Here is a 23750-nt window from a genome sequence, read left to right as displayed (position 1 = left end):
TTTCATCAGTAAAAATCTCATACTTTGCAATATTAAGGAGCTGGCCCAAGTTTATCCAGCTCATCAAATTCTGCCAGAATTTGAATCGGTACTACCTTTTCCCTATGTGATTAGGAGTTCAGAAAATGGAAATCCTTGCAGCCTAGGGTATTTAGCTTTTAAGTTGCATCAGAAGTAAAAATATGCCTTAAAAATGGAAAAAAAATGATTTTTGGAGGAAAATAGAAATGGTTATGGCTGATGTCAATGTTTATGGAAAACAGAGTGGCTCTGGGAATGAGGATGAAGGTGAACCATGGGATGGAATCAAAAAATGAACAAAACAGTCGGAGAGAGCTATCAGTTAATGTGGGGAAAACAGGGGAGGTGCATCAGTTACTGACAATCTTAAAGGCCACCCTAAGGAATCTGACTTAATCTTAGAGGCTGAAGTCTCCTTGGAGCAGAGCAATATCATTGTATATTTCAGAATCCTGATCTTGCAGCTAATCAGAAAGAGACTTAAAGCAAGAAGGCTAACTTCAATAATTCATGTAGTAGATGAGAAGAACTGAAACTGGAGAATACTCTAAATGGAGGGGAATGCACAGATAGAAACATTTTAATGAAAATAAATAGTAAACTGGAACTGTTGATAATAAAATGAAAGCCTATCTTTTCCCTACAAATATCAAACATGACATAATCAATTCCATATCACCAATACTTAATAAGGTACCTGATACATTTGGACTTCAATAAACATTTCACTGCAGCCAGGTTTTCTGGAAGAGTTTTTAGGCCTCCCTCTGAGCCCTCCTTCAATATAGCTTAGTATAATTATGTAAATTAATGTAATAGGCTTATTATTTTTATTTTTGAATGAATTAGTAAATTTTAATTTCTAACATTGTAAAATGGATAGATATAATCCACATAAACAAAGTTCTTTATGGTCATAAGACACTTTATAAGCAAAAAGAAATCTCAGTTCAGTCACTCAGTCATGTCCAACTCTTTGAAACCCCATGAACTGCAGAACGCCAGACCTCCCTGTCCATCACCAACTCCCGGAGTCCACCCAAACCCATGTCCATTGTATCGGTGATGCCATCCAACCATCTCATCCTCTGTCATCCCCTTCTCCTCTGGCCCTCAATCTTTCCCAGCATCAGGGTCTTTTCAAATGAGTCAGCTCTCCGCATCAGGTGGCCAAAGTATTGGAGTTTCAGCTTCAACATCAATCCCTCCAATGAACACCCAGGACTGATCTCCTTTAGGAGGGACTGGTTGGATCTCCTTGCAGTCCAAGGGACTCTCAAGAGTCTTCTCCAACACCACAGTTCAAAAGCATAAATTCTTCTGCACTCAGCTTTCTTTATAGTCCAACTTTCACATCCATACATGACTACTGGAAAAACCATAACCTTGACTAGATGGACCTTTATTGGCAAAGTAATGTCTCTGCTTTTTAATATGCTATCTAAGTTGGTCATAACTTTCCTTCCAAGGAGCAAGCATCTTTTAATTTCATGGCTGCAATCACCATCCACTGTGATTTTGGATCCCAGAAAAATAAAGTCAGCCACTGTTTCCCCATCTATTTCCCATGAAGTGATGGGACTGGATGCCATGATCTTAGTTTTCTGAATGTTGAGCTTTAAGCCAACTTTTTCACTCTCTTCTTTCACTTTCATCAAGAAGAACTGTACAAAAAAGATCTTCATGACCCAGATAATCACGATGGTATGATCACTCCCACGCACCTAGAGCCAGACATCCTGAAATGTGAAGTCAAATGGGCCTTAGGAAGCACCACTACAAACAAAGCTAGTGGAGGTGATGGAATTACAAGTGAGCTATTTCAAATTCTAAAAGATGATGCTGTGAAAGTGCTGCACTCAATATGCCAGCAAATTTGGAAAACTCAGCAGTGGCCACAGGACTGGAAAAGGTCCGTTTTCATTCCAATCCCAAAGAAAGGCAATGCCAAAGAATGCTCAATCTACCGCACAATTGCACTCATCTCACACACTAGTAAAGTAATGCTTAAAATTCTCCAAGCTAGGCTTCAGTAATACGTGAACTATGAACTTCCGGATGTTCAAGCTGGTTTTAGCAAAGACAGAGGAACCAGAGATCAAATTGCCAACATCCGCTGGATCACTGAAAAAGCAAGAGAGTTCTAGACAAACATCTATTTCTGCTTGATTGACTATGCCAAAGCCTTTGACTGTGTGGATCACAATAAACTGTGGAAAATTCTTCAAGAGATGGGAATACCAGACCACCTGATCTGCCTCTTGAGAAACCTGTATACAGGTCAGGAAGCAACAGTTAGAATCGGACATGGGACAACAGACTGGTTCCAAATAGGAAAAGGAGTCAAGGCTGTATATTGTCACCCTGCTTATTTAAAAAGAAATCTAGATACCAAAAATTATGAGAAGCTATGAATTAGAGGTATGTTGCACATTCTATATTCACTGTCTATTTTAATGGATATTTTTAGTTTTCAGGCTTGTATGCATTGATTTAGTTTCCCTTTCCTAAGGATACCAAAATTTGAGCTATGTACCTCTGCACCACTCCCCAACCCTTAGCAACACTGGAGCACCAGAGATCTGTTAAGAGAAGAACATGTGACTGACTCGAGGATAACAAGACCAAAAAAAATTTATTGTCTAGAACTATCTGGAAAATAAGTATCATTTATTTGAAAAGAGGTTCACAAAAAGGATAGTGTCTCTCCCTCGAGTCATGGTATGTGACTATGATATATGGCACAATATATGTGAGGGATTGCGGGCAGGAGGAGAAGGGGACGACAGAGGATGAGATGGCTGGATGGCATCACCGACTCAATGGACATGAGTTTGAGTGAACTCTGGGAGTTGGTGATGGGCAGGGAGGCCTGGCACACTGCGATTCATGGGGTTGCAAAGAGTCGGACATGACTGAGTGACTGAACTGAACTGAACTGACTAATGTGTATTTTTACTCACAGTCTTCAGGCGTCTGACTTTACAGGATGGATATGGTGGGCTTTGGCTGAGGATGGCACAACTAGATGTGTTTTTCCAGTAGTCATGTATGGATGTATGGATGTACAGTTAGACTATAAAGAAAGCTGAGTGCCGAAGAATTGATGCTTTTGAACTGTGGTGTTGGAGAAGACTCTTGAGAGTCCCTTGGACTGCAAGGAGATCCAACCAGTCCATCCTAAAGGAAATCAGTCCTGAATATTCATTGGAAGGACTGATCCTGAAGCTGACACTCCAATACTTTGGCCACCTGCTGTGAAGAACTGACTCACTAGAAAAGACCCTGATGCTGGGAAAGACTGAAGGTGGGAGGAGGAGGGGATGGCAGAGGATGAGATGGTGGGATGGCAGAGGATGAGATGGTTGGATGGCATCACCGACTCAATGGACATGAGTTTGAGTAAGTTCCAGGAGTTGGTGATGGACAGGGAAGCCTGGCGTGCTGCAGTCCATGGATTTGCAGAGTTGAACACGACTGAGCGGCTGAACTGATGTGTATTTTGCCATCAAGAAGGAAACCAGATTGGAGATAAAGTCAATACACAACGGATGGCATAGCTGAGGAAGTCACAGAGAAACAGACCCAGAGTCACTGGCATAAATTCACCTGGTTTTACAATCTAACAGCTCTTCTTAATGTTTAACTTTGGAAGAGATGCATTATTTATAACTAAGGAAATGTTAATTGATACATTCATGTATCTTGCCTTACCTCCCCTTTTCATAGTCTATTTTTAAATAATCATCAGACAGTCTTTAGTTTACAAATTACTCTTCAGTAGTATCCATTCAGGTATTATTCACACCTATCTTTTTTTAACTTCTTATTTTATATTGGAGTACAGTTGATTAACAGTCTTGTGTTAGTTTCAGTTGTACAATAAAGTGATTCAGTTATATATATACATGTATCTATTTTTTTTCAAATCCTTTTCCCAGTTAGGTTGTTACATAATATTGAGCAGCGTTCCTGCACTACACAATAGGTCCCTATTGGTTATCCATTTAAAATACAGCAGTGCATACATGTCAATCCCAAACTCCCTACTATCCCTCTCCACCATCCTTCCCCACTGGTAACCTTAAGTTTGTTCTTTAAGTCCATGAGTCTGTTTCCGTTTTGTAAATAAGTTCAGTTGTATCATTTTTTTTAGATTCCACATATAAGCTATATCATATGATAGTCTCATTGCAATACTATTTATAATGGCCAAGACATAGAAGCAACCTAAATGTCCATCAACATAAAAATGGATAAAGAACATGTGCTACCTATATACAATAGAATATTACTCATCTACATCTATTGTCTTTTACCTTCCTTACTCTATTTTAATTCTGTATAATTCCACTTTAAAAATTTATCCACAAAAATACTAAGGTGGAGCTCAGGAACCAAACCCAGGCTCTCTAGCTTCAGAGTCTATATTCTAACCACAAAGTCATAGTGTGTTGTTAGTCATTCAGTCAAGTTACGCTCTTTGTGATCCCATGGTCTGCAGTCTGCCTCTGTCCGTGGGATTCTCCAGGCAAGAATACTGGAATGGGTAACCATTCTCTTCTCCAGGGGATCTTCCTGATCCAGCGATCGAACCTGGGTCTCTTGCATTGCAGGCAGATTCTTTACCATCTGAGCCATGAGAGGATCACATAGGACAGAGAAGTTAAAGTAGCAGGAGAAGAAAACTTCCAAGAAGCTAAGCTATCTAGTGGATAGGACAGAAATTCAAGAATGCTATGAATAAATGATATTTTCCTCCAAATTTATTTTTTTAATTTAATTTTATTTTTAAAATTTACAATATTGTATTGGTTTTGCCAAATACATTTGAAAAATTTCAAACATACCAAAGTTAAGAGAATGCCCAGAGATTTTTAAAATCAATATTAAACAACTATTAACATTTTACATTTGACTGGTAAGCCATCTCCAAATGTGTACATACATATATACTTATGGATGTGAGAGTTGGACTGTGAAGAAGGCTGAGCACCGAAGAATTGGTGCTTTTGAACTGTGGTGTTGGAGAAGACTCTTGAGAGTCCCTTGGACTGCAAGGAGATCCAACCAGTCCATTCTGAAGGAGATCAGCCCTGGGATTTCTTTGGAAGGAATGATGCTAAAGCTGAAACTCCAGTACTTTGGCCACCTCATGCGAAGACTTGACTCATTGGAAAAGACTCTGATGCTGGGAGGGATTGGGGGCAGGAGGAAAGGGGGACGACAGAGGATGAGATGGCTGGATGCCATCACTGACTCGATGGATGTGAGTTTGAGTGAACTCCGGGAGTTGGTGACGGACAGGGAGGCCTGGCGTGCTGCGATTCATGGGGTTGCAAAGAGTCGGACATGACTGAGCGACTGAACTGAACTGAACTGAACTGATACATGTAAACAGTATGACAGTTTACCCATAAATACTTCAACATACATCTCAAAGGAACACAGACATTTCCTACATGATCATAATGTCATTATAATCTCTATGTAATTTAACAGCACCAAATATGAAAGTCACATCTGAACTTTTCCCAATTTTCCCAGATTGTCCTCTATAGTGATTTATTTTTCATCAAGAATTCAGTTAAATGTCATTTTTTTATTTATTTGATAATTTTTATATTTTATATAGTTTTCAAAGGTTACACTCCATTTCTACTTATTATAAATATTGGTTTTAGTCTCCATGTTATATAATGCATCTGTGTAGGCTTTCTTACACCAAATAGTTTGTACCTCCCACTCTCCTAACTCTATATTCTCCTTCCCCACTTCCCCACTGGTTTGTTCTTTGTATCTGTGAGTCTTTCTTTTTCTAATATTTACTAGTTCACTGCATAGTTTAGATTTCACATGTAAGTGATATCATACAGTATTTGTCTTTCTCAGTTTGACTTGTTTCACTTAGCACAATGCCCTTCAAGTCCATTCATAAAACAACAAATGGTAAAAAGGCATTATTTATATGGCTGAGTACTTTTCCACTGTGTGTGTGTGTGTGTGTGTACACTTCTTCATCCATTCATCTGTTAGTAGACACTAGTTTCCATGTCTTTACAATTGTATAATGCTGCTATGAACACTGGGGTACGTGTATCTTTTTGAATTAATGGGCTTTTCCCCAGATGTATACCCAGAAGTGGAACTGCTGGGTCAAATGGCAGTTCAGTTATTAGTTTTTTGGAGAAACCTCCATACTGTTGGCTGCACCAATTTACATTCCTACTGACAGTGTATGAGGGTTCCCTTTTCTCCACATGCTTCTGAACATTTGTTATCTGTATTGTTTCATATGATAGCCATCCTGAATGGTGTAATATGATAACTTACTGCAGTTGTAATTTCCATTTCCTTGATGATTTGTGACATTGAGCACCTTTACATGTGCCTGTTGGCTACCTGCAATTCCTCCTTGGAAAAAGTCTATTCAGTACTTACGTCCATTTTAAAAAATCAGGTTATTTGGGTTTTTCTGATGTTGAGTTATATGAAACTTTTATATATGCTGGATATTAATAATATCTTTTATCAATCATCAGTTCAGTTCAGTTCAGTCACTCAGTCATGTCCAACTCTTTTTGACCCCATGAATTGCAGCACGCCAGGCCTCCCTGTCCATCAGCAACTCCCAGAGTTTACCCAAACTCTTGTCCATCGAGTCAGTGATGCCATCCAGCCATCTCATCCTCTCTCGACCCTGCTCCTCCTGCCCCCAATCCCTCCCAGCATCAGAGTCTTTTCCAATGAGTCAACTCTTCGCATGAGGTGGCCAAAGTACTGGAGTTTCAGCTTTAGCATCATTCCTTCCAAAGAAATCCCAGGGCTGATCTCCTTTAGAATGGATTGGTTGGATCTCTTGAAGTCCAAGGGACTCTCAAGAGTCTTCTCCAACACCACAGTTCAAAAGTGTCAATTCTTCGGTGCTCAGCTTTCTTCACAGTCCAACTCTCACATCCATACAAGACCACTGGAAAAACCATAGCCTTGACTAGATGGACCTTTGTTGGCAAAGTAATGTCTCTGCTTTTCAATATGCTATCTAGGTTGGTCATAACTTTTCTTCCAAGGAGTAAGCGTCTTTTAATTTCATGGCTGCAATCACCATCTGCAGTAATTTTGGAGCCCCAAAAAATAAAGTCAGCCACTGTTTCCCCATCTATTTCCCATGAAGTGATGGGACCAGATGCCATGATCTTAGTTTGCCGAATGTTGAGCTTTAAGCCAACTTTTTCACTCTCCTCTTTCACTTTCATTTGCAAATATGTTCTCCCACTAGGTTATCTTTTCATTTTGTCCACAGTTTCCTTTGTTATACAAAATCTTTTAAGTTTAATTAGACCCCACTTGTTTAATTTTGCTTTTGTTTCCTTTGGTTTTAGTAAATTAATTTAAGGAAATATTGCTGCAATTTATGGCAAAGACTGTTCTACCTACATTTTCCTGTAGAAGTTTTACAGTATGTGGTCTTACATTTAGGTCTTTAATCTGGTCTTACATTCATGTCTTTGAGTTTATTTCTGTCTACAATGTTGAAGAATGTTCAAGTTTCCTTTTTTTACATGCAGATGTCCAGTTTTCCCAACACCGCTTCTGCAAGTGACTGTCTGTTCTCCATTGTGTATTCTTGCCTCTTCTGCCATAAATTAAGTGACTATAAGTATGTGGGTTTATTTATGGGCTTTACTCTCTGTTTCATTGATCTACATGTCTGTTTTTAGCGAGTACTATACAATTCTGAATACAGTAGTTTTGTAGTATACTCTGAAGACAGGGAACATGATTCCACCAATTCAGTTCTTCTTTTTCAAGATTGTTATGGCTGTTTGGAGTCTTCTGTGCTTCCATACAAATTTAAACATTTTTTGCTTATGAAAAATGTCATTAGTATTTTGATGGGGGTTGAAAAATAGGTAAATTGCTTTGGTTAGTATAGTGATTTTGACTATATAAATTCTTTCAGTACAAGAACACGGTATATCTTTCAATCTCTTTGTGCTGTCTTCAGTTTCTTTCTTCCATGTCTCACAGTTTTCTGAGTACCAGACTTTTACCTCCTTAGATAGGTTTATTTCTAGCTATTTTTTTATTTTTGATGTGATGATAAATGGAATTGTTTCTTAATTTCTCTTTCTGATACTTCATCGTTAGTATAGAGAAGTGTAACATACTTCTGTATATTAAGTTTGCATCCTGCAACTTTAACAAATTCACTGACAAGCTCTAAGTTTTCCAATTTCATCATTAGGATTTTCTATGTACAGTATTACATCATCTGCCAAACGTAACAATTTTACTTCTTACTTTCCAATTTGAATTACTTTATCTTTTCTTCTTCTCTGATTTATATGGCTAGGACTATGTTGAACTGAAGTGGCGAGAGTTGGCAACCTTATCTTCTTCCAGAAAAGGAAGAAAAGGAAATGCTTTCAGCTTTTCACCACTGAGTATGTTAGCTGTAGATGTGTCATATATGGCCTTGAATGTTGAGGATAGTTAAGATCATTGTCTTCACACACCAATGTACATCTTCCTGGGGAATCTTGCTCTGATGGATTCCTATTGTTCTAGTGCTATTACCCCAAAGATGCTACAGAACTTCTTTTCTAAAAATAGAATGATTTCACTCCATGAATGCATGGCACAATTTTATTTTTTCTGCTTTGCTGAAACTGCAGATTGCCTTATCCTGGCAGCAATGGCCTATGATCGCTATGTGGCCATCTGCAAAACACTGCAGTACCACACTATGATATCAAAGAAACTCTACATTCAGATGACCACAGGGGCCTACATATCTGGAAACATTCATACTATGATTCATGTAGGGTTTCTCTTTAGGTTAACTATCTGTCAGTCAGTCACTCAGTCATGTCCAACTCTTTGCGACCCCATGGACTGCAGCATGCCAGGCCTCCCTGTCCATCATCAATTCCCAGAGTCTACTCAAACTCATGTCCATTGAGTCAGTAATGCCATCCAACCATCTCATCCTCTGTCATCCCCTTCTCCTCCTGCCTTCTGTCTTTCCCAGCATCAGGGTCTTTTCTAGTGAGTCAGTTCTTCACAGCAGGTGGCCAAAGTGTTGGAGTTTCAGCTTCAGCATCAATTCTTCCAATGGATATTCAGGACTGATTTCCTTTAGGATGGACTGGTTGGATCTCCTTGCAGTCCAAGGGACTCTCAAGAGTCTTCTCCAACACCACAGTTCAAAAGCATCAATTCTTCAGTGTTCAGCTTTCCTTATAGTCCAGTTGTCACATCCATACATGAGTACTGGAAAAACCATAGCTTTGACTAGATGGACCTTTGTTGGCAAAGTAATGTCTAGGCTTTTTAATATACTGTCTAGGTTGGTCATAGCTTTTCTTTCAATGAGCAAGTGTCTTTTAATTTCATGGCTGCAGTCACCATCTGCAGTCATTTTGGAGCCCAAAATATAGTCTCTCCCTGTTTGCATTGTTTCCCCATCTATTTGCCATGAAGCAATTGGACAGGATGCCCTGATCTTAGTTTTCTGAATGTTGAGTTTTAAGCCAACTTTTTCACTCTTCTCTTTCACTTTCATCAAGAGGTTTTCTATAGGTCTCATCAAATAAGTCACTTTTTTTGTGATGTCCTGCCATTATATAGACTCTCCTGTGTGGATCCTTACATCAATGAATTGATGATATTCATCTTTGTAGAGTCAGTTTTGTCTTCACTATTACCATAGTAATAATCTCTTAACTTTTTATTCTTTCCACAATTTTCATGATGAAATCCAAAGACAGAAAAGGCAAAACCTTACATGTGCAGCCCACTTTCTCTCTGTTTCAACATTCTATAGTTCTTCCTTCCTTTTCATGTATGTTTGACCAAATTCACGTAATAAAGATGATAACGATATATCTATTGCTATTTTTTATACTCTAGTGATTCCCTTGTTAAACCCAGTTATTTATAGTCTAAGAAATAAGGAAGTAATAAGTGTTCTGAAAAAAATTATTGAGAAGAATTTATAAAATTATGAAACAAATATCATCCAATATGGACAGCTGACTGTAATGTCATTAAACTTTTTTCAAAATCAAGGAATATTGAGAAAATGGAATGGCCATGTCATATATAACATTAAATTACTAAAACGTGATGATGTATCAGGCAAATAAACAAGTTTAAAAGAAGAGAGTGTGGTAAATACATTTCAAAAGCTAAGCTACTAGAGGTTTCATGAGGAATGAACTAACTAACCTTGAGGTCACAATTATGTGAAATTATGTTTCAGAGTATTAGTTCAGTTCAGTGCTCAGTCGTGTCTGACTCTTTGTGACCCCATGGACTGCAGCATGCCAGGCTTCCCTGTCCAAGTAAGTTACAATTTTCAACAAATTCTACAAATGCTAAGAATTGAAGTCAATATATATGAGGTCACCTCCATTCAATATTTTTGGCAAATTTCAGGAATCCCAAGGCAAAAATTTGCAAACTCTCACATATCCCAAGTTTTCAACTATTAAACTTTTCTTAAGAAGAATCATGTGATAGAAGTAGTCTTTATGTCTCATTTGATTCTGAATTTGAGTCTGTTCAACAGGTTTTCTTTTAATATGAAACCACACAGAATATATATTTGCTAATCAAGAACATTTTCATCTTAATTATTAGTCAATATTCTCTAAAATTAAGTATTTTATTTACTCTATTACTCTCTGAAATAAAGTATCTATAAATTTGTGATTTTAAAATCTATACTTGAATATGATGCTATTTATATTGACATCACTATGGATTTGATATTTCTAAATAGTTTTATTGGTTGACCATCATATATGACAATCCAATACATAGATATATTCTTAAATAAAGTTTTTCTCGCTGATACTGTTACTTGTCTTGCTTGTTATGAGGAATACCACCAAATTAAGACTGACTCCAAGATAAATTATTGATACATTCAAGGCATTAACAAAAATCACCAGGTTCTGATCAAACAAAAATCACTAGGCTCTGATCAAGCAAAAATGAGGTGGAAAATTGTAAAAATATAAAACAATATCAAATTTAAATTTAATTTTAAATATAACAATTCAAATTTATTAAATGCATTTATTATTAATCATTAATCATAAAATTTAATAATTTAAATCTAAGACCAGATACTATAAAATGTTTAGAGGAAAACACCGAAGAACACTCTTTGACATAAATTGCAACAAGATCTTTTTCAAACCATCTCCTACAGTAAGAGACATAAAAACAAAAATAAACAAATAGAACCCAAATTAACTCAAATGACTTTTGCACAGCAAAGGAAATCATAAACAAAATCAAAGCACAACTCACAGAATAGAATAAAATATTTGCAAATGATGTGACTGACAATGGATTAACCTCCAAAATTTACAAACAGTTCATATAGCTCAATATTAAAATAAACAAACATCCAATCAAAAAATAGGCAGAAGAAATAGACATTTCTCCAAAGAAGACATGCAGATGGCCAAGAGACACATGAAAAGAGGCTTGACATTGCTAATTATTAGAGAACTGCAAATCAAAACTACAATGAAGTATCACCACACACCACATGGTCAGCATGGCCATCATCAAAAAGTCTACAAACAATAAATGCTGGAGAATGTGTTTCAAAAAGGGAACCTTCCTACACTATTGGTGGAAATGTGAATTGGTACATTCATTATGGAAAAGAGTATGAGGGTTCCTTAAAAAACTAAAAACAGAGCTATCCCTTCACTGAGCATATGTCTGAAGAAAAACAAGGTTCAATAGGATACATGCACCCCAATGTTGACTGTAGCACTATTTACAATGGCCAAGACATGGAAACAACCTAAATGTCCATCCACAGAAGAATGGATAAACAAGATATGGAACACATATACCACGGGATATAATTTACCATAACAAAGAATGAAATAAGGCCATTTGCAGCAACATGGATGGACCTGGAGATTTTCCTAAGTGAAGTAAGTCAGAAAGAGAAAGACAAATACATATAAAATCACTTCTATGTGGAATCTTTTTTTTTTAATAATACAAATGAATTTATTTACCAAACGGAAACAGACTTAGAAGACAAATTTATGGTTACCAAAGGGAAAATGTTGAGGAATGGATAAATTGAGTTTGGGATTGACATGTACACTCTACTATTTTAAAATAGTTAACCTACAAGGACCTACTATTCAACACATGGAACTCTGATCGATATTCTGCAGTAACCTAAACAGGCCCTTTAATGGATCACTGCCTTGTGGCAAATGGGTTTATGTAACTCAATGAAGCTATCAGCCATGCCAGGCAGGGCAACCCAAGATGGATGGGATATAGTAGAGAGTTCTGAGAAAAACATGGTCCACTGGAGGAGGGAATGACAAACCACTCTAGTATTTTTGCAGTGAGAATCCCATGAACAGTATAAAAAGGCAAAAGGATATGACACTAAAAGATGAGCCCCCAGGTTAGAAGGTGTCCAATATACTACTGGGGAAGAGCAGAGGGCAATTATACTACAGTGCCAGAAAGAATGAAGTGGCTGGGCCAAAGCGGAAATGACACTCAATTATGTATATGTCTGATAGTGAAAGTAAAATCTGATGCTGTAAAGAACAATATTGCATAGGCTCCTGGAATGTTATGTCCATGAATCAAGGTAAATTGGACATGGTCAAGTAGGAAATGGCAAGAGTGAACATCAGCATCTTAGCAATCAGTGAACTAAACTGGACAGGAATAGGCAAATTTAATTAAGACGACCATTATATCTACTACTGTAGGCAAGATTCCCTAAGAAGAACTGGAGTAGCCGTCATAGTTAACAAGAGTCTGAAATGCAGTACTTGGGCACAATCTCCAAAGCAACAGAATGATCTCAGTTCATTTCCAAGGCAAACCATTCAACTTCACAGCAATTCAAGTCTATGCCCCAACTACTAACAACAAAGATGAAGTTGACCAGTTCTATCTTCAAGAGATGGGAATACCAGACCACCTGATCTGCCTCTTGAGAAATTTGTATGCAGGTCAGGAAGCAACAGTTAGAACTGGACATGGAACAACAGACTGGTTCCAAATAGGAAAAGGAGTACATCAAGGCTGTATATTGTCACCCTGTTTATTTAACTTTTATGCAGAGTACATCATGAGAAATGCTGGACTGGAAGAAGCACAAGCTGGAATCAAGATTGCCGGGAGAAATATCAGTCACCTCAGATATGCAGATGACACCACCCTTATGGCAGAAAATGAAGAGGAACTCAAAAGCCTCTTGACGAAAGTGAAAGTGGAGAGTGAAAAAGTTGGCTTAAAGCTCAACATTCAGAAAATGAAGATCATGGCATCTGGTCCCACCACTTCATGGGAAATAGATGGGGAAACAGTGGAAACAGTGTCAAGACTTTATTTTTTGGGCTCCAAAATCACTGCAGATGGTGACTGCAGCCACGAAATTAAAAGATGCTTACTCCTTGGAAGGAAAGTTATGACCAACCTAGATAGCATATTCAAAAGCAGAGACATTACTTTGCCAACAAAGGTTCGTCTAGTCAAGGCTATGGTTTTTCCTGTGGTCATGTATGGATGTGAGAGTTGGACTGTGAAGAAGGCTGAGCGCCGAAGAATTGATGCTTTTGAACTGTGGTGTTGGAGAAGACTCTTGAGAGTCCCTTGGACTGCAAGGAGATTCAACCAGTCCATTCTGAAGGAGATCAGCCCTGGGATTTCTTTGGAAGGAATGATGCGGAAGCTGAAACTCCAGTACTTTGGCCACCTCATGCGAAGAGTTGACTCATTGGAAAAGACTCTGATGCTGGGAGGGACTGGGGGCAGGAGGAGAAGGGGAAGACAGAGGATGACATGGCTGGATGGCATCACTGACTCGGTGGACGTGAGTCTCAGTGAACTCCGGGAGTTGGTGATGGACAGGGAAGCCTGGCGTGCTGGGATTCATGGGGTCGCAAAGAGTCGGACACGACTGAGCGACTGATCTGATCTGATCTGATGATGACCTATAAGACCTTCTAGAACTAACACCAAAAAAAGATGTCCTTTTCATCATAGGGAACTGGAATGAAATAGAAGGAAGTCAAGAGATACCTGGCGTAGTAGGCAAGTTTGACTTTGGAGTACAAACTGAAGCAGGGCCAAAGACTAATAGAGCTTTGCCAAGAGAATGCACTGGTCACAGCAAACACACTTTTCAACAACTCAATAAATGATTCTACACTGGGACATCACCAAATGTTCAATACTGAAATCAAATTGATTATATTCTTTGTAGTCAAAGATGGAGAAGCCCTATACAGTCAGTGAAAACAAGACCTGGAGCTGACTGTGGCTCAGCTCATCAGCTCCTTATAGCAAAATTGAGGCTTAAACTAAAGCAAGTGGGGACTGATACTAGGTCATTCAGGTGTGACTTAAATCACATCTCTTATGATTATACAGTGGAAGTGACAAACAGATTCAAGGGATTAGATCTGGTAGACAGAATGCCTGAAGAACTATGGACTGAAGTTCATAACATTGTACAGAAGGCAGTGAATAAACCCATCCTAAAGAAAAAGAAATGCAAGAAGGCAAAGTGTTTGTCAGAAGAGGTCTTACAAAAAACTGAGGAAAGATGAGAAGCTAAAAGAAAGGGAGAAAGGAAAAGATATACCCAACTGAATGCAGAGTTACAGAGAATAGCGAGGAGAGATAAGAAGGCCTTCTTCAGTGAACAATGCAAAAAAAAAAAAAGAGGAAAACAACAGAATGGGAAAGACTAGAGATCTCTTCAAGAAAACTAGAGATATCAAAGGAACAGTTCATGCAAGGATGTGCATGATAAAGGACAGAATCAGTAAAGACTTAACAGAGGCAGAAAATATTAAGAAGAGGTGGTAAGAATATATAGAAGAACTGTAGAAAAAAGGTCTTGATGACCCAGATAACCATGATGGTGTGATTACTCACTCAGAGCCAGACATCCTGGAGTGTGAGGTCAAGTGGGCCTTAGGAAGCATTACTACCAATAAAGCTAGTGGAGGTGATGGAATTGCAGCTGAGCTATATAAAATAAAAAATACTAAAAGATGATGGTGTTAAAGTGCTCCACTCAATAGGGAGTTGCACTCAAAAGTGCTATCATCAAATTTGGAAAACCCAGCGTTGGCCACAGGACTAAAAACAGTCAGTTTTCATACCAATTCCAGAGAAGGGCAGAGCTAGAGCTAAAGAATGTTCAAACTACCGGACAATGGCAATCACTTCCCATGCTAGTAAGCTAGTACTCAAAATCCTTCAAGCCAGGCTTCAGCAGCACTTGAATCAAAAACTTTCAAGTGTACAAGCTGGGTTTAGAAAAGGCAGAGGAACCAGAGACCAATTGCTAACATACTGGATCATAGGCAAAGCCAGGAATTCCAGAAAAGCATCGACTTCTGTTTCAATGATTACACAAAAGCCTTTGACTGTGTGGATCAAAACAAACTGAGGAAATTTTTTTAAAAGATGGGAATACCAGAGACCATCTTACCTGTCTCCTGAGAGACCTGTATAAGGATCAAAAAGCAAGTTAGAACTTGAAGTGAAATGAAGTGAAAGTCACTCAGTCATGTCCAACTCTTTGTGACCCCATAGACTATACTGCCCATGGAATTCTCCAGGCCAAAATACTGGAGTGGGTAGCCTTTCCCTTCTCCAGGGGATCTTCCCAACCCAGGGATTGAACCCAGGTGTTCTGCATTATAGGCGGATTCTTTACCAGCTGAGCCACAAGGGAAGTCCAGTTAGAGCCTTACATGGAACAAATGACTGGCTCAAAATTGGGAAAGGAGTACGAAATGGCTGTATATTCTCACCTGTTTATTTAACTTATATCCAGAGTGCATCATGCAAAATGCTGGGCAGGATAAATCACAAGCTGAAATCAAGATTGCCAGGAGAAATATCAACAATCTTAGATATGCAAATGATACCACTCTAATGGCAGAAAGTGAAGACGAATTAAAGATCCTCTTGATGAAGATGAAGGAGGAGAGTGAAAAAACTGGCTTAAAACTCAACATTTAAAAAAAAAACTAAGATCATGGAACTGGTCCCATCACTTCATGGCAAAGAGAAGGGGGAAAAGTGGACACAGTAACAGATTTTCACTTGGGCTCCAAAATCATTGCAGATGGTAACTGCAGCTGTGAAATTAGAATATGCTTGCTTCTTGGAAGAAAGGCTATGACAAACCTAGACAGCATACTAAAAAGCAAAGACATAACTTTGCTGACATAGGTCCATATAGTCAAAGCTGTGATCTTTCCAATAGTCATATATGGAAGTAAGAGTTCAACCATAAAGAAGACTTAATGCTGAAGAATTGATGCTTTTGAATTGAGGTGCTGGAGAAGACTCTTGAGAGTCCCTTGGACAGCAAGGAGTCAAAGCAGTCAATCCCAAGGGAAATCAACCTGAACACTCATCTTAAGGACTGACGCTGAAGCTGAAGCTCCAGAACTTTGGCCACCTGATGCGAGCAGCCAATTCATTGGAAAAGACCCTGATGCTGGGAAAGATCAAAGGCAAAGGAGAAGAGGGCAACAAAGGATGAGATGGTTGGATGGCATTAGTGATTCAATAGATATGAACTTGAGCAAACTCTGGGAGATGGTGAGGTACAGGGAGGCCTGGTGTGCTGCAGTCCATGGGGTCACAAAGAGTCGGACACAACTTAATGACTGAACAACAACAACTTAAACAGGAAAAGAATTTGAAAAAGATAAAATAAAAATATGTATAACTGAATCACTTTGCTGTAACCTGAAACTAACACAACATTAAAAATCAACTATACTCCAATATAAAATAAAACTAAAAAGTAAAACAGCAATACATAAAAGATGATAAAAATAAAAGGGGTTGTAAATTAAAACCAAAAATGAGTCTTGTTACTCTCCTATAGTGAAATCATCAGAAGATGGAATATAACTGAAATATACAAGTAGATGTGATAATCTGGAGGAAACTCAGAGAATGAAAGAGAAGTTGGTCAAGTACAGAACCAAGGGGAACACAACACTGTAAAAGCAAAGAGAGAAACACAACCCAGCATTAAAACTGAGATGGAACACTCAGGAAGACAGAAGCAGTGAGTTTTACCACAGAACCAAAGTTGAAGATTTTCAATAGTACCAAACACCACAGCTTGGTTAGGCAGATAATTAGATGCTCTTTGGAGTTTCCTTTTAGCATTGGTTTTGACCTTACTGAGAGGCTTCAGGGAATTATCAGGGAAGGACCCAAACACAACAATTTTCAATTTTCCCATGCCCTATAAGTACGTATAAGTAAGATACTGTAAATATCTCCTATATCATGTATGCATATACTTCAGCCAAACTATCCACTTTGTAATTTGGTCTTGCTATTTCAACCTTTCAAAATTTAACATATGCTTCCAATCTGCTGTTTCTTTTCCACATGTGCTTCATGTAGTACAATGCTACTTATCCACCAAGGTTCATGTGAAATGATACTTTCAATGAAAAAATCTTTTTTTCTTCTTTCAGATCTCTATTCATTTCATTCTCCTTATTTCCATATTATATGTTTATACTTTTTTATACCACAGCTTGAGTTGTTTCCTCATTACCAACGTAACTGTTTTCTCCCCACTAGATTATGAACTTCTTTTCAGGAGCCATTTCTAAAATCTAAGAACTCCTTATCCTGTGCTTATTCTACCCACAGTTGTTTCCAACACCCTGTATATTGTAAATATTTGATTTAAGGTTAAACAACTGAAATTTGAAAAATCAATGCAGCTTGTATTAAGGATCTAACTCATTTCGTTGTCAGGAGCCCAAAAGATGTAAGATGTGACTTACGAATATTTAGCCAATGTCTTTACAATTAAGACACATAACATATACAATTCATATTTGATAAAGTCACAAATGCATTATAAAGGCAGGTAATTATCACAAAGACCAGGAAAAAGAAAACCTTTTAATTTAGAGGGAGGACTAGAAAAATCCTTAAGAAAGAGATCTCATTTGAGATCAAGAATGAGTAGGACTGCAGTGATAGACAGTGAGAAAAAGATATTTTAGATGAGGAACAAGCAAATTAATGAAGCAGGTGCACAGAGGAAGAGCGAAGGAATGTACATGGTCAAGTGCCCTGTGGTGAGAGGAAGAAAGCAACTGTGCAGCAACAGGGCTGGCAAAATAAGGGAAAGTATTTGTTTAAAAACGAACCAAAGACCATTTCAAATACATGAGCAAGGGAGTATTATCTTTTTTCATCATCAGACAAATATTTGTTCAGCACGTGAAAGTGTCCCATATTATTCAAGTGTTAAAATTAAAGAAATGAACATAAGAGAGACATCTCTTCCCTCTTAAGCTCATAGAGACTGGGGGATGAGTGACTGATTATAGATGTACTAACAAATATACAGCATGCTGAAGAGTGATTATTAGAATTAAGGGGGAATCAGCATAATAAAGACAAATGCAGCTGCTGTAAATTTAAAAGAAAAGAGAATAGTCTCAGTAATTCATATGTAGGAATATATAATATTAATAACATCAAAGTTTCCAAAATGGGTTTTGGAGGACATGGAGCCAAAGTCAACTCACAGAGGGAAGAAGTTGATACCGTGGCTGAATTTTCTACACCTCCAAATCCAATCATCTTTCATAAACCATATTAATCCCATAAACATATTAATTCATCCAGTAGGAGGTGAAACCAACCTCTTCTGACCATTTTACATTTTACACAAAGAATGCAAAGAATCATAAAAATTAGGTCAGTTAAATAAGATTCAGCAAGATGATCTCAAATTACCTTACTGACTTTAATGAAGGTCTTTCACTTTAAATTTTTCATTCATGCTCAGTGGCTAAATTGTGTCTGATTCTTTGAAACCCCATGGATTGCAGCCCACCAGGCTCCTCTGTCCATGGGATTTTCTAGACAAGAATACTGAAGTGGGTTGCCATTTCAAGAATACTGGAGTGGGTTGCCATTTCCTCCTCCAGGGGATCTTCCCGAACCACAGGTCATCTTTAATTAAAGTTAGGTAGTGTATGTCAGGCTTCCCTGGTGGCTCAGAGGTTAAAGCATCTGCCTGGAATGCAGAGGACCTGCATTTGGGTTCGATCCCTGGGTTGGGAAGATCCCCTGGAAAAGGAAATGGCAACCCACTGCATTACTCTTGCCTAGAGAATCCCATGGAGGGAGGAGTGTATGTCATAGTGACCTAATCTCCCCATAGAAATACAGTGAGGTCATTGCAACATTGCAAGGAAATCCCTTTAGCATTTGATGGAAAATTTACATTTGCATGGAAAATAATTATTGACACTGGCCTATTAGTAGCCTTCCAGTTATTTATTCTTTTAATCCCAAATGTGTTAGAGGTTTATATTCTGAAATTCTAGTAAACCTAAACCATAAAGCAAACAATGAGGTGTTACAAACCACTTAGTGAAATCAAGGTAAGAGGAATAGTCTAGTTCACTTTTACTTTAATATTAATGTCAATTAATATTTATTTTTCTGAATCATTGAGCATTTTTGTTGTTGCTAGATTTCAACTAGTTATCATTCTAGCTAGTCTCAAAACTGAAAACTATGGGAACTAGGATGAGAAAATTTATTGCAATTTATGCTGACCTCTCTGATTATAATGTAGAACTTCAAAAAATACAGGAAAGAACAGAATATAATTCTGTTATATCATTAAGGACTACATACAGAAAGTTTTTTCTATCTTAGCTATTAAATATTTTAAAACAAAAAAATAAAGAAAACTTTCAGCCATTGCCTGTAGTTTGGAATTCAAATAAACCATTTTGACTGAAGAATTTATATAATTGAAACTCAGTCAAAATGTTCTTGTAGATCACTAAATAATAATAGAATATAGCCTTTAAAAGAAAAGCAAGATTTGTTCTCATAAATCACATTAAGATTTAAAGGATTTTCTCTCTTCCTAAGTGTTAGAAAACTAAAGTATAAAGGCATGGCTTTCTTTTATTTATTAGCTTTTACATACTGTGACATACTTCAGAAAATCTTACATAATTTTCCCAGGAATTAGTAAAATAGTAGATACACTAATTCAGGTAAAAGAAAGAGACGCTAATTTTTTTAAACAATGAATTTCAATACTATCCTTTGTAAACTATTCTTCATAATCAAATTTCAATTTTCAGACACCAAATAGTTCATTAAGGATGTTTGGTAGGATACTGAAAACAAGTTCACCCATCCCAGGTCACTGAACTGGACATAGGACTGGAGTCAATCATGCTTTTTTCCCATAGCTCTCCACAGCTGTTATAGTAGTATAAGTCACAGGAAACCTCAAAGTATCTAGCGTACGACAGAGGGAGCTCAATCCAGAACTCTGTAACAACCTAGAGGGGTGGGATAGGGTGGGAGATGGGAGGGAGTTTCAAGAGGGAGGGGACATATGTGCACCTATGACTGATGCATGTTGATGTATGGCAGAAACCAACACAATATTATAAAGCAGTTATCCTGGAATTAAACATAAATAAATTTAAACATAAGAAATTGTGCATGCACACATGAAACAAAAGCAATATTGGATTTTACATAAGCAATTCTAATTTGTATCGGGTATATAAGACACTCTTGATCATTCAACAAATGGAGACTGGTATACAGTCTGGGGCACTGAGTAAACTTCATTAAGTATCATATATAAAAATTATGCTTAATATAAAGGAGGAAAGGATTTAGATATTTGGGTACCTTCAAAGAGAATAATGGATTTAGCATGACCCTGGGAAAACAGATAAAAGAGGTGATAAGCTATGGGTATTTCTTTTCTTAGCTTTCCAAGGTAGTTTTCTTTAAGAAGAACAGGCCTCTCCTTAACCCTTAGTGATTTTCATGCAATTCCTAAGATATAAATTTAACATATCTGTGTACACATTTTAAACATACCCTCTACTGAGAGGGTGTGTGAAAAATATTGCTCAATTTAATATATACACACACACACAATCATACATACACACATACATACACACACACATATATATATATAAAGTGACTTGATATTTAAGGACCTCTAATATAAAAACTGACATATGTTATTTGGGAATGCTGAATCAAATATGAGTGTCCTGGATATGAATTGGAGAAGGAAATGGCAACCCACTCCAGTATTCTTGCCTGGAAAATTCCATGGACAGAGGAGCCTGGTGGGCTACACTCTACAGTCAGTGGGGTCGCAAAGAGCCAGACACAACTGAGCACACATACGCACACACTGATACGTATAGTATTCTTCATAAATTCTTAAAGACAAGCCTTTTCCATTGTAAGCATCCTCCCTAGAATTACCAAAATATTCTTGGGAAATCTGAGTTTCAGAATCAAGATCATAAAAGCTGACATTACAGAGAAATGAATGTCTTATACAGGTATGTGTCCCTGTTTCCCAGAGGAAATAAGGAAGAGCTCTATTCAATATATAAAAAAAAATTTTTTGAAGGGAAAATTATTGACATTATAATTTCAAATCTTATCTCCACAATTCCTATGTCAACAGAAAAGGTGGATATGACTGAGGATAACCACTCCTTGACAACAGAGTTTATCCTGATAGGATTTACAAATCATCCAGAGCTGAAGACCCTTCTGTTTCAGGTGTTCTTTACCATCTATCTGATCACCATGGTGGGAAATCTTGGCCTGGTGGCACTGATAATCACAGAGCATCGTCTTCACACACCGATGTACATCTTTCTGGGGAATCTTGCGCTGATGGATTCCTGTTGTTCCTGTGCCATTACCCCTAAGATACTAGAGAACCTCTTTTCTAAAGACAGAATGATTTCCCTCTATGAATGCATGGCACAATTTTATTGTCTCTGCCTTGCTGAAACTACAGATTGCTTTCTCCTGGCAGCAATGGCCTATGATCGCTATGTGGCCATCTGCAAACCACTGCAGTACCACACCATGATGTCAAAGAAACTCTGCATTCAGATGACCACAGGGGCCTACATAGCTGGAAACATTCATCCCATGATTCAAGTAGGACTTCTGTTTAGGCTAACTTTCTGTAAGTCTCATCAAATCAATCACTTTTTGTGTGATGTCCTTCCATTATACAGACACTCTTGTGTGGATCCTTATATCAATGAATTGATGATATTCATCTTTGCAGGGTCAGTTTTAGTCTTCACTATTACCACAGTAATAATCTCTTACCTTTTTATTCTTTTCACAATTTTCAAGATGAAGTCCAAAGAGGGTAAAGGCAAAGCCTTATCTACATGTGCATCCCATTTTCTCTCTGTCTCAATATTCTATGGTTCCCTTCTTTTCATGTATGTTCGACCAAATTCAGTTAATGATGAAGATAAAGATATACCTGTTGCTATTTTTTATACTCTGGTGATTCCCTTGTTAAACCCATTTATTTATAGTCTAAGAAATAAGGAAGTCATAAATGCTATGAAAAAAATTATGAAGAATTTATAACTTTATGAAACAAATATCAATCATCCTTATGGACAACTGATTATAATGTCACTAAACTTCCAAAATCAAGGAACAGCAAGAAAGTGGGAAAAGGCCATGACATATATAACACTGAATTACTAAAACATGATGATGTATTAGTCAAATAAAGATGTTCAAAAGAAGAGAGTATGGTAAATATATTTCTAAATCTAAGCTACTAGTTTCATTAGGGATAAACTGAATAATTACAGTTGAGGTCACAATTGTGTCACAGTATAATCAGTTACACTAGTAACTGTATTTCAAAGTATAATAACTTAAAATCTTCAACAAATTCAGCAAATGCTAAGAATCAAAAGTGAAAGTATTAGTCTATCAGTCATGTCCAACTCTTTGTAACCCCATGGACTGAAGCCTGCCAGGTTCCACTGCCCATGGAATTTTCTAGGCAAGAATACTAGAGTGGATAGCCATTCCCTTCTCCAGGGATCTTCCCAACCCAGGGTTCAAACCTGGGTCTCCCACATTGTGGGTGGATTCTTTGCTGTCTAAGCCAACAGTTTGAAGCCAGTCACCTCCATTCATATAAAAGCCACCTCCATTCAATATCTTTGGCAAATTTCAGGAATCCCAAGGCATAATATTACAAGCTCCCTTATATCCCAAGTTGTCAAATATTAGTCTCATCTTAAGCATCACCATGTGACAGAAGTAAACTATATATTTCATTTTATTCTCAATTTGTTCAACAGATTTTGTTTGAATATGAAATCACACAGAATATATATTCACAAGTCAAGAATATTTTCCTCTTTAGTGTACTATAGTCAATTTTCTGTCAAGTTCTCTGAAATAGAGTATCTATAAATTTGTGGTGAATAATTCTGTACCTGAAGATGATGCTAATTATACTGACATCACTATGGATTTGATAATTTCATATAGTTTGATTGGATGACCATCATATATGACAACTCAACACCTGAATATATTCTTAAATAAAGCTTTTTCTCTCTGATATTATTATCTGTCTTTTTTGTTATTAGGAATACCACCAACGTGGACTGATTCCAAGGTAAAGTATTGGTATATACATAGCATTAACAAAAAGTTGCAGGTCCTGATAAAGCAAAAATGAGGCATAAAATAGTAAAAATTTAAATATCTAAAGAATAATATTTTTAATCTTTACATGTGCAAACATAGAAGAAAAAACCAATTTATACTTAGAACCTGTT

General features: G+C 37.4%; 1 protein-coding gene and 1 pseudogene across 1 annotated transcript; both read left to right on the top strand.

Moving 5' to 3' along the window:
- The first annotated feature begins 233 nt into the window (after positions 1–233).
- Positions 234–10025, top strand: LOC147380118 (olfactory receptor 5K1-like; annotated as a pseudogene).
- An 11557-nt stretch (positions 10026–21582) lies between these two features.
- Positions 21583–22530, top strand: LOC147380117 (olfactory receptor 5K1-like). The gene has a single exon (XM_086414347.1). It carries the CDS (start codon positions 21583–21585, stop codon positions 22528–22530), a length of 948 nt encoding a protein of 315 aa, XP_086270473.1.
- Positions 22531–23750: the final 1220 nt, after the last annotated feature.

The sequence above is a fragment of the Bos grunniens genome, chromosome 1, assembly GCF_055505025.1.
Source record: "Bos grunniens cultivar Pamir isolate PY7600 chromosome 1, Bosgru_T2T1.0, whole genome shotgun sequence".
NCBI classification, from domain to species: domain Eukaryota; kingdom Metazoa; phylum Chordata; class Mammalia; order Artiodactyla; family Bovidae; genus Bos; species Bos grunniens.
The sequence above is the reverse complement of the archived record's forward strand: the minus strand, read 5'-3'. Positions and strand labels throughout refer to the sequence as shown.

Coding starts and splice junctions, on each gene's coding strand:
- LOC147380117 (XM_086414347.1), top strand. CDS start 21,583: ATGTCAACAGAAAAGGTGGATATGACTGAGGATAACCACTCCTTGACA.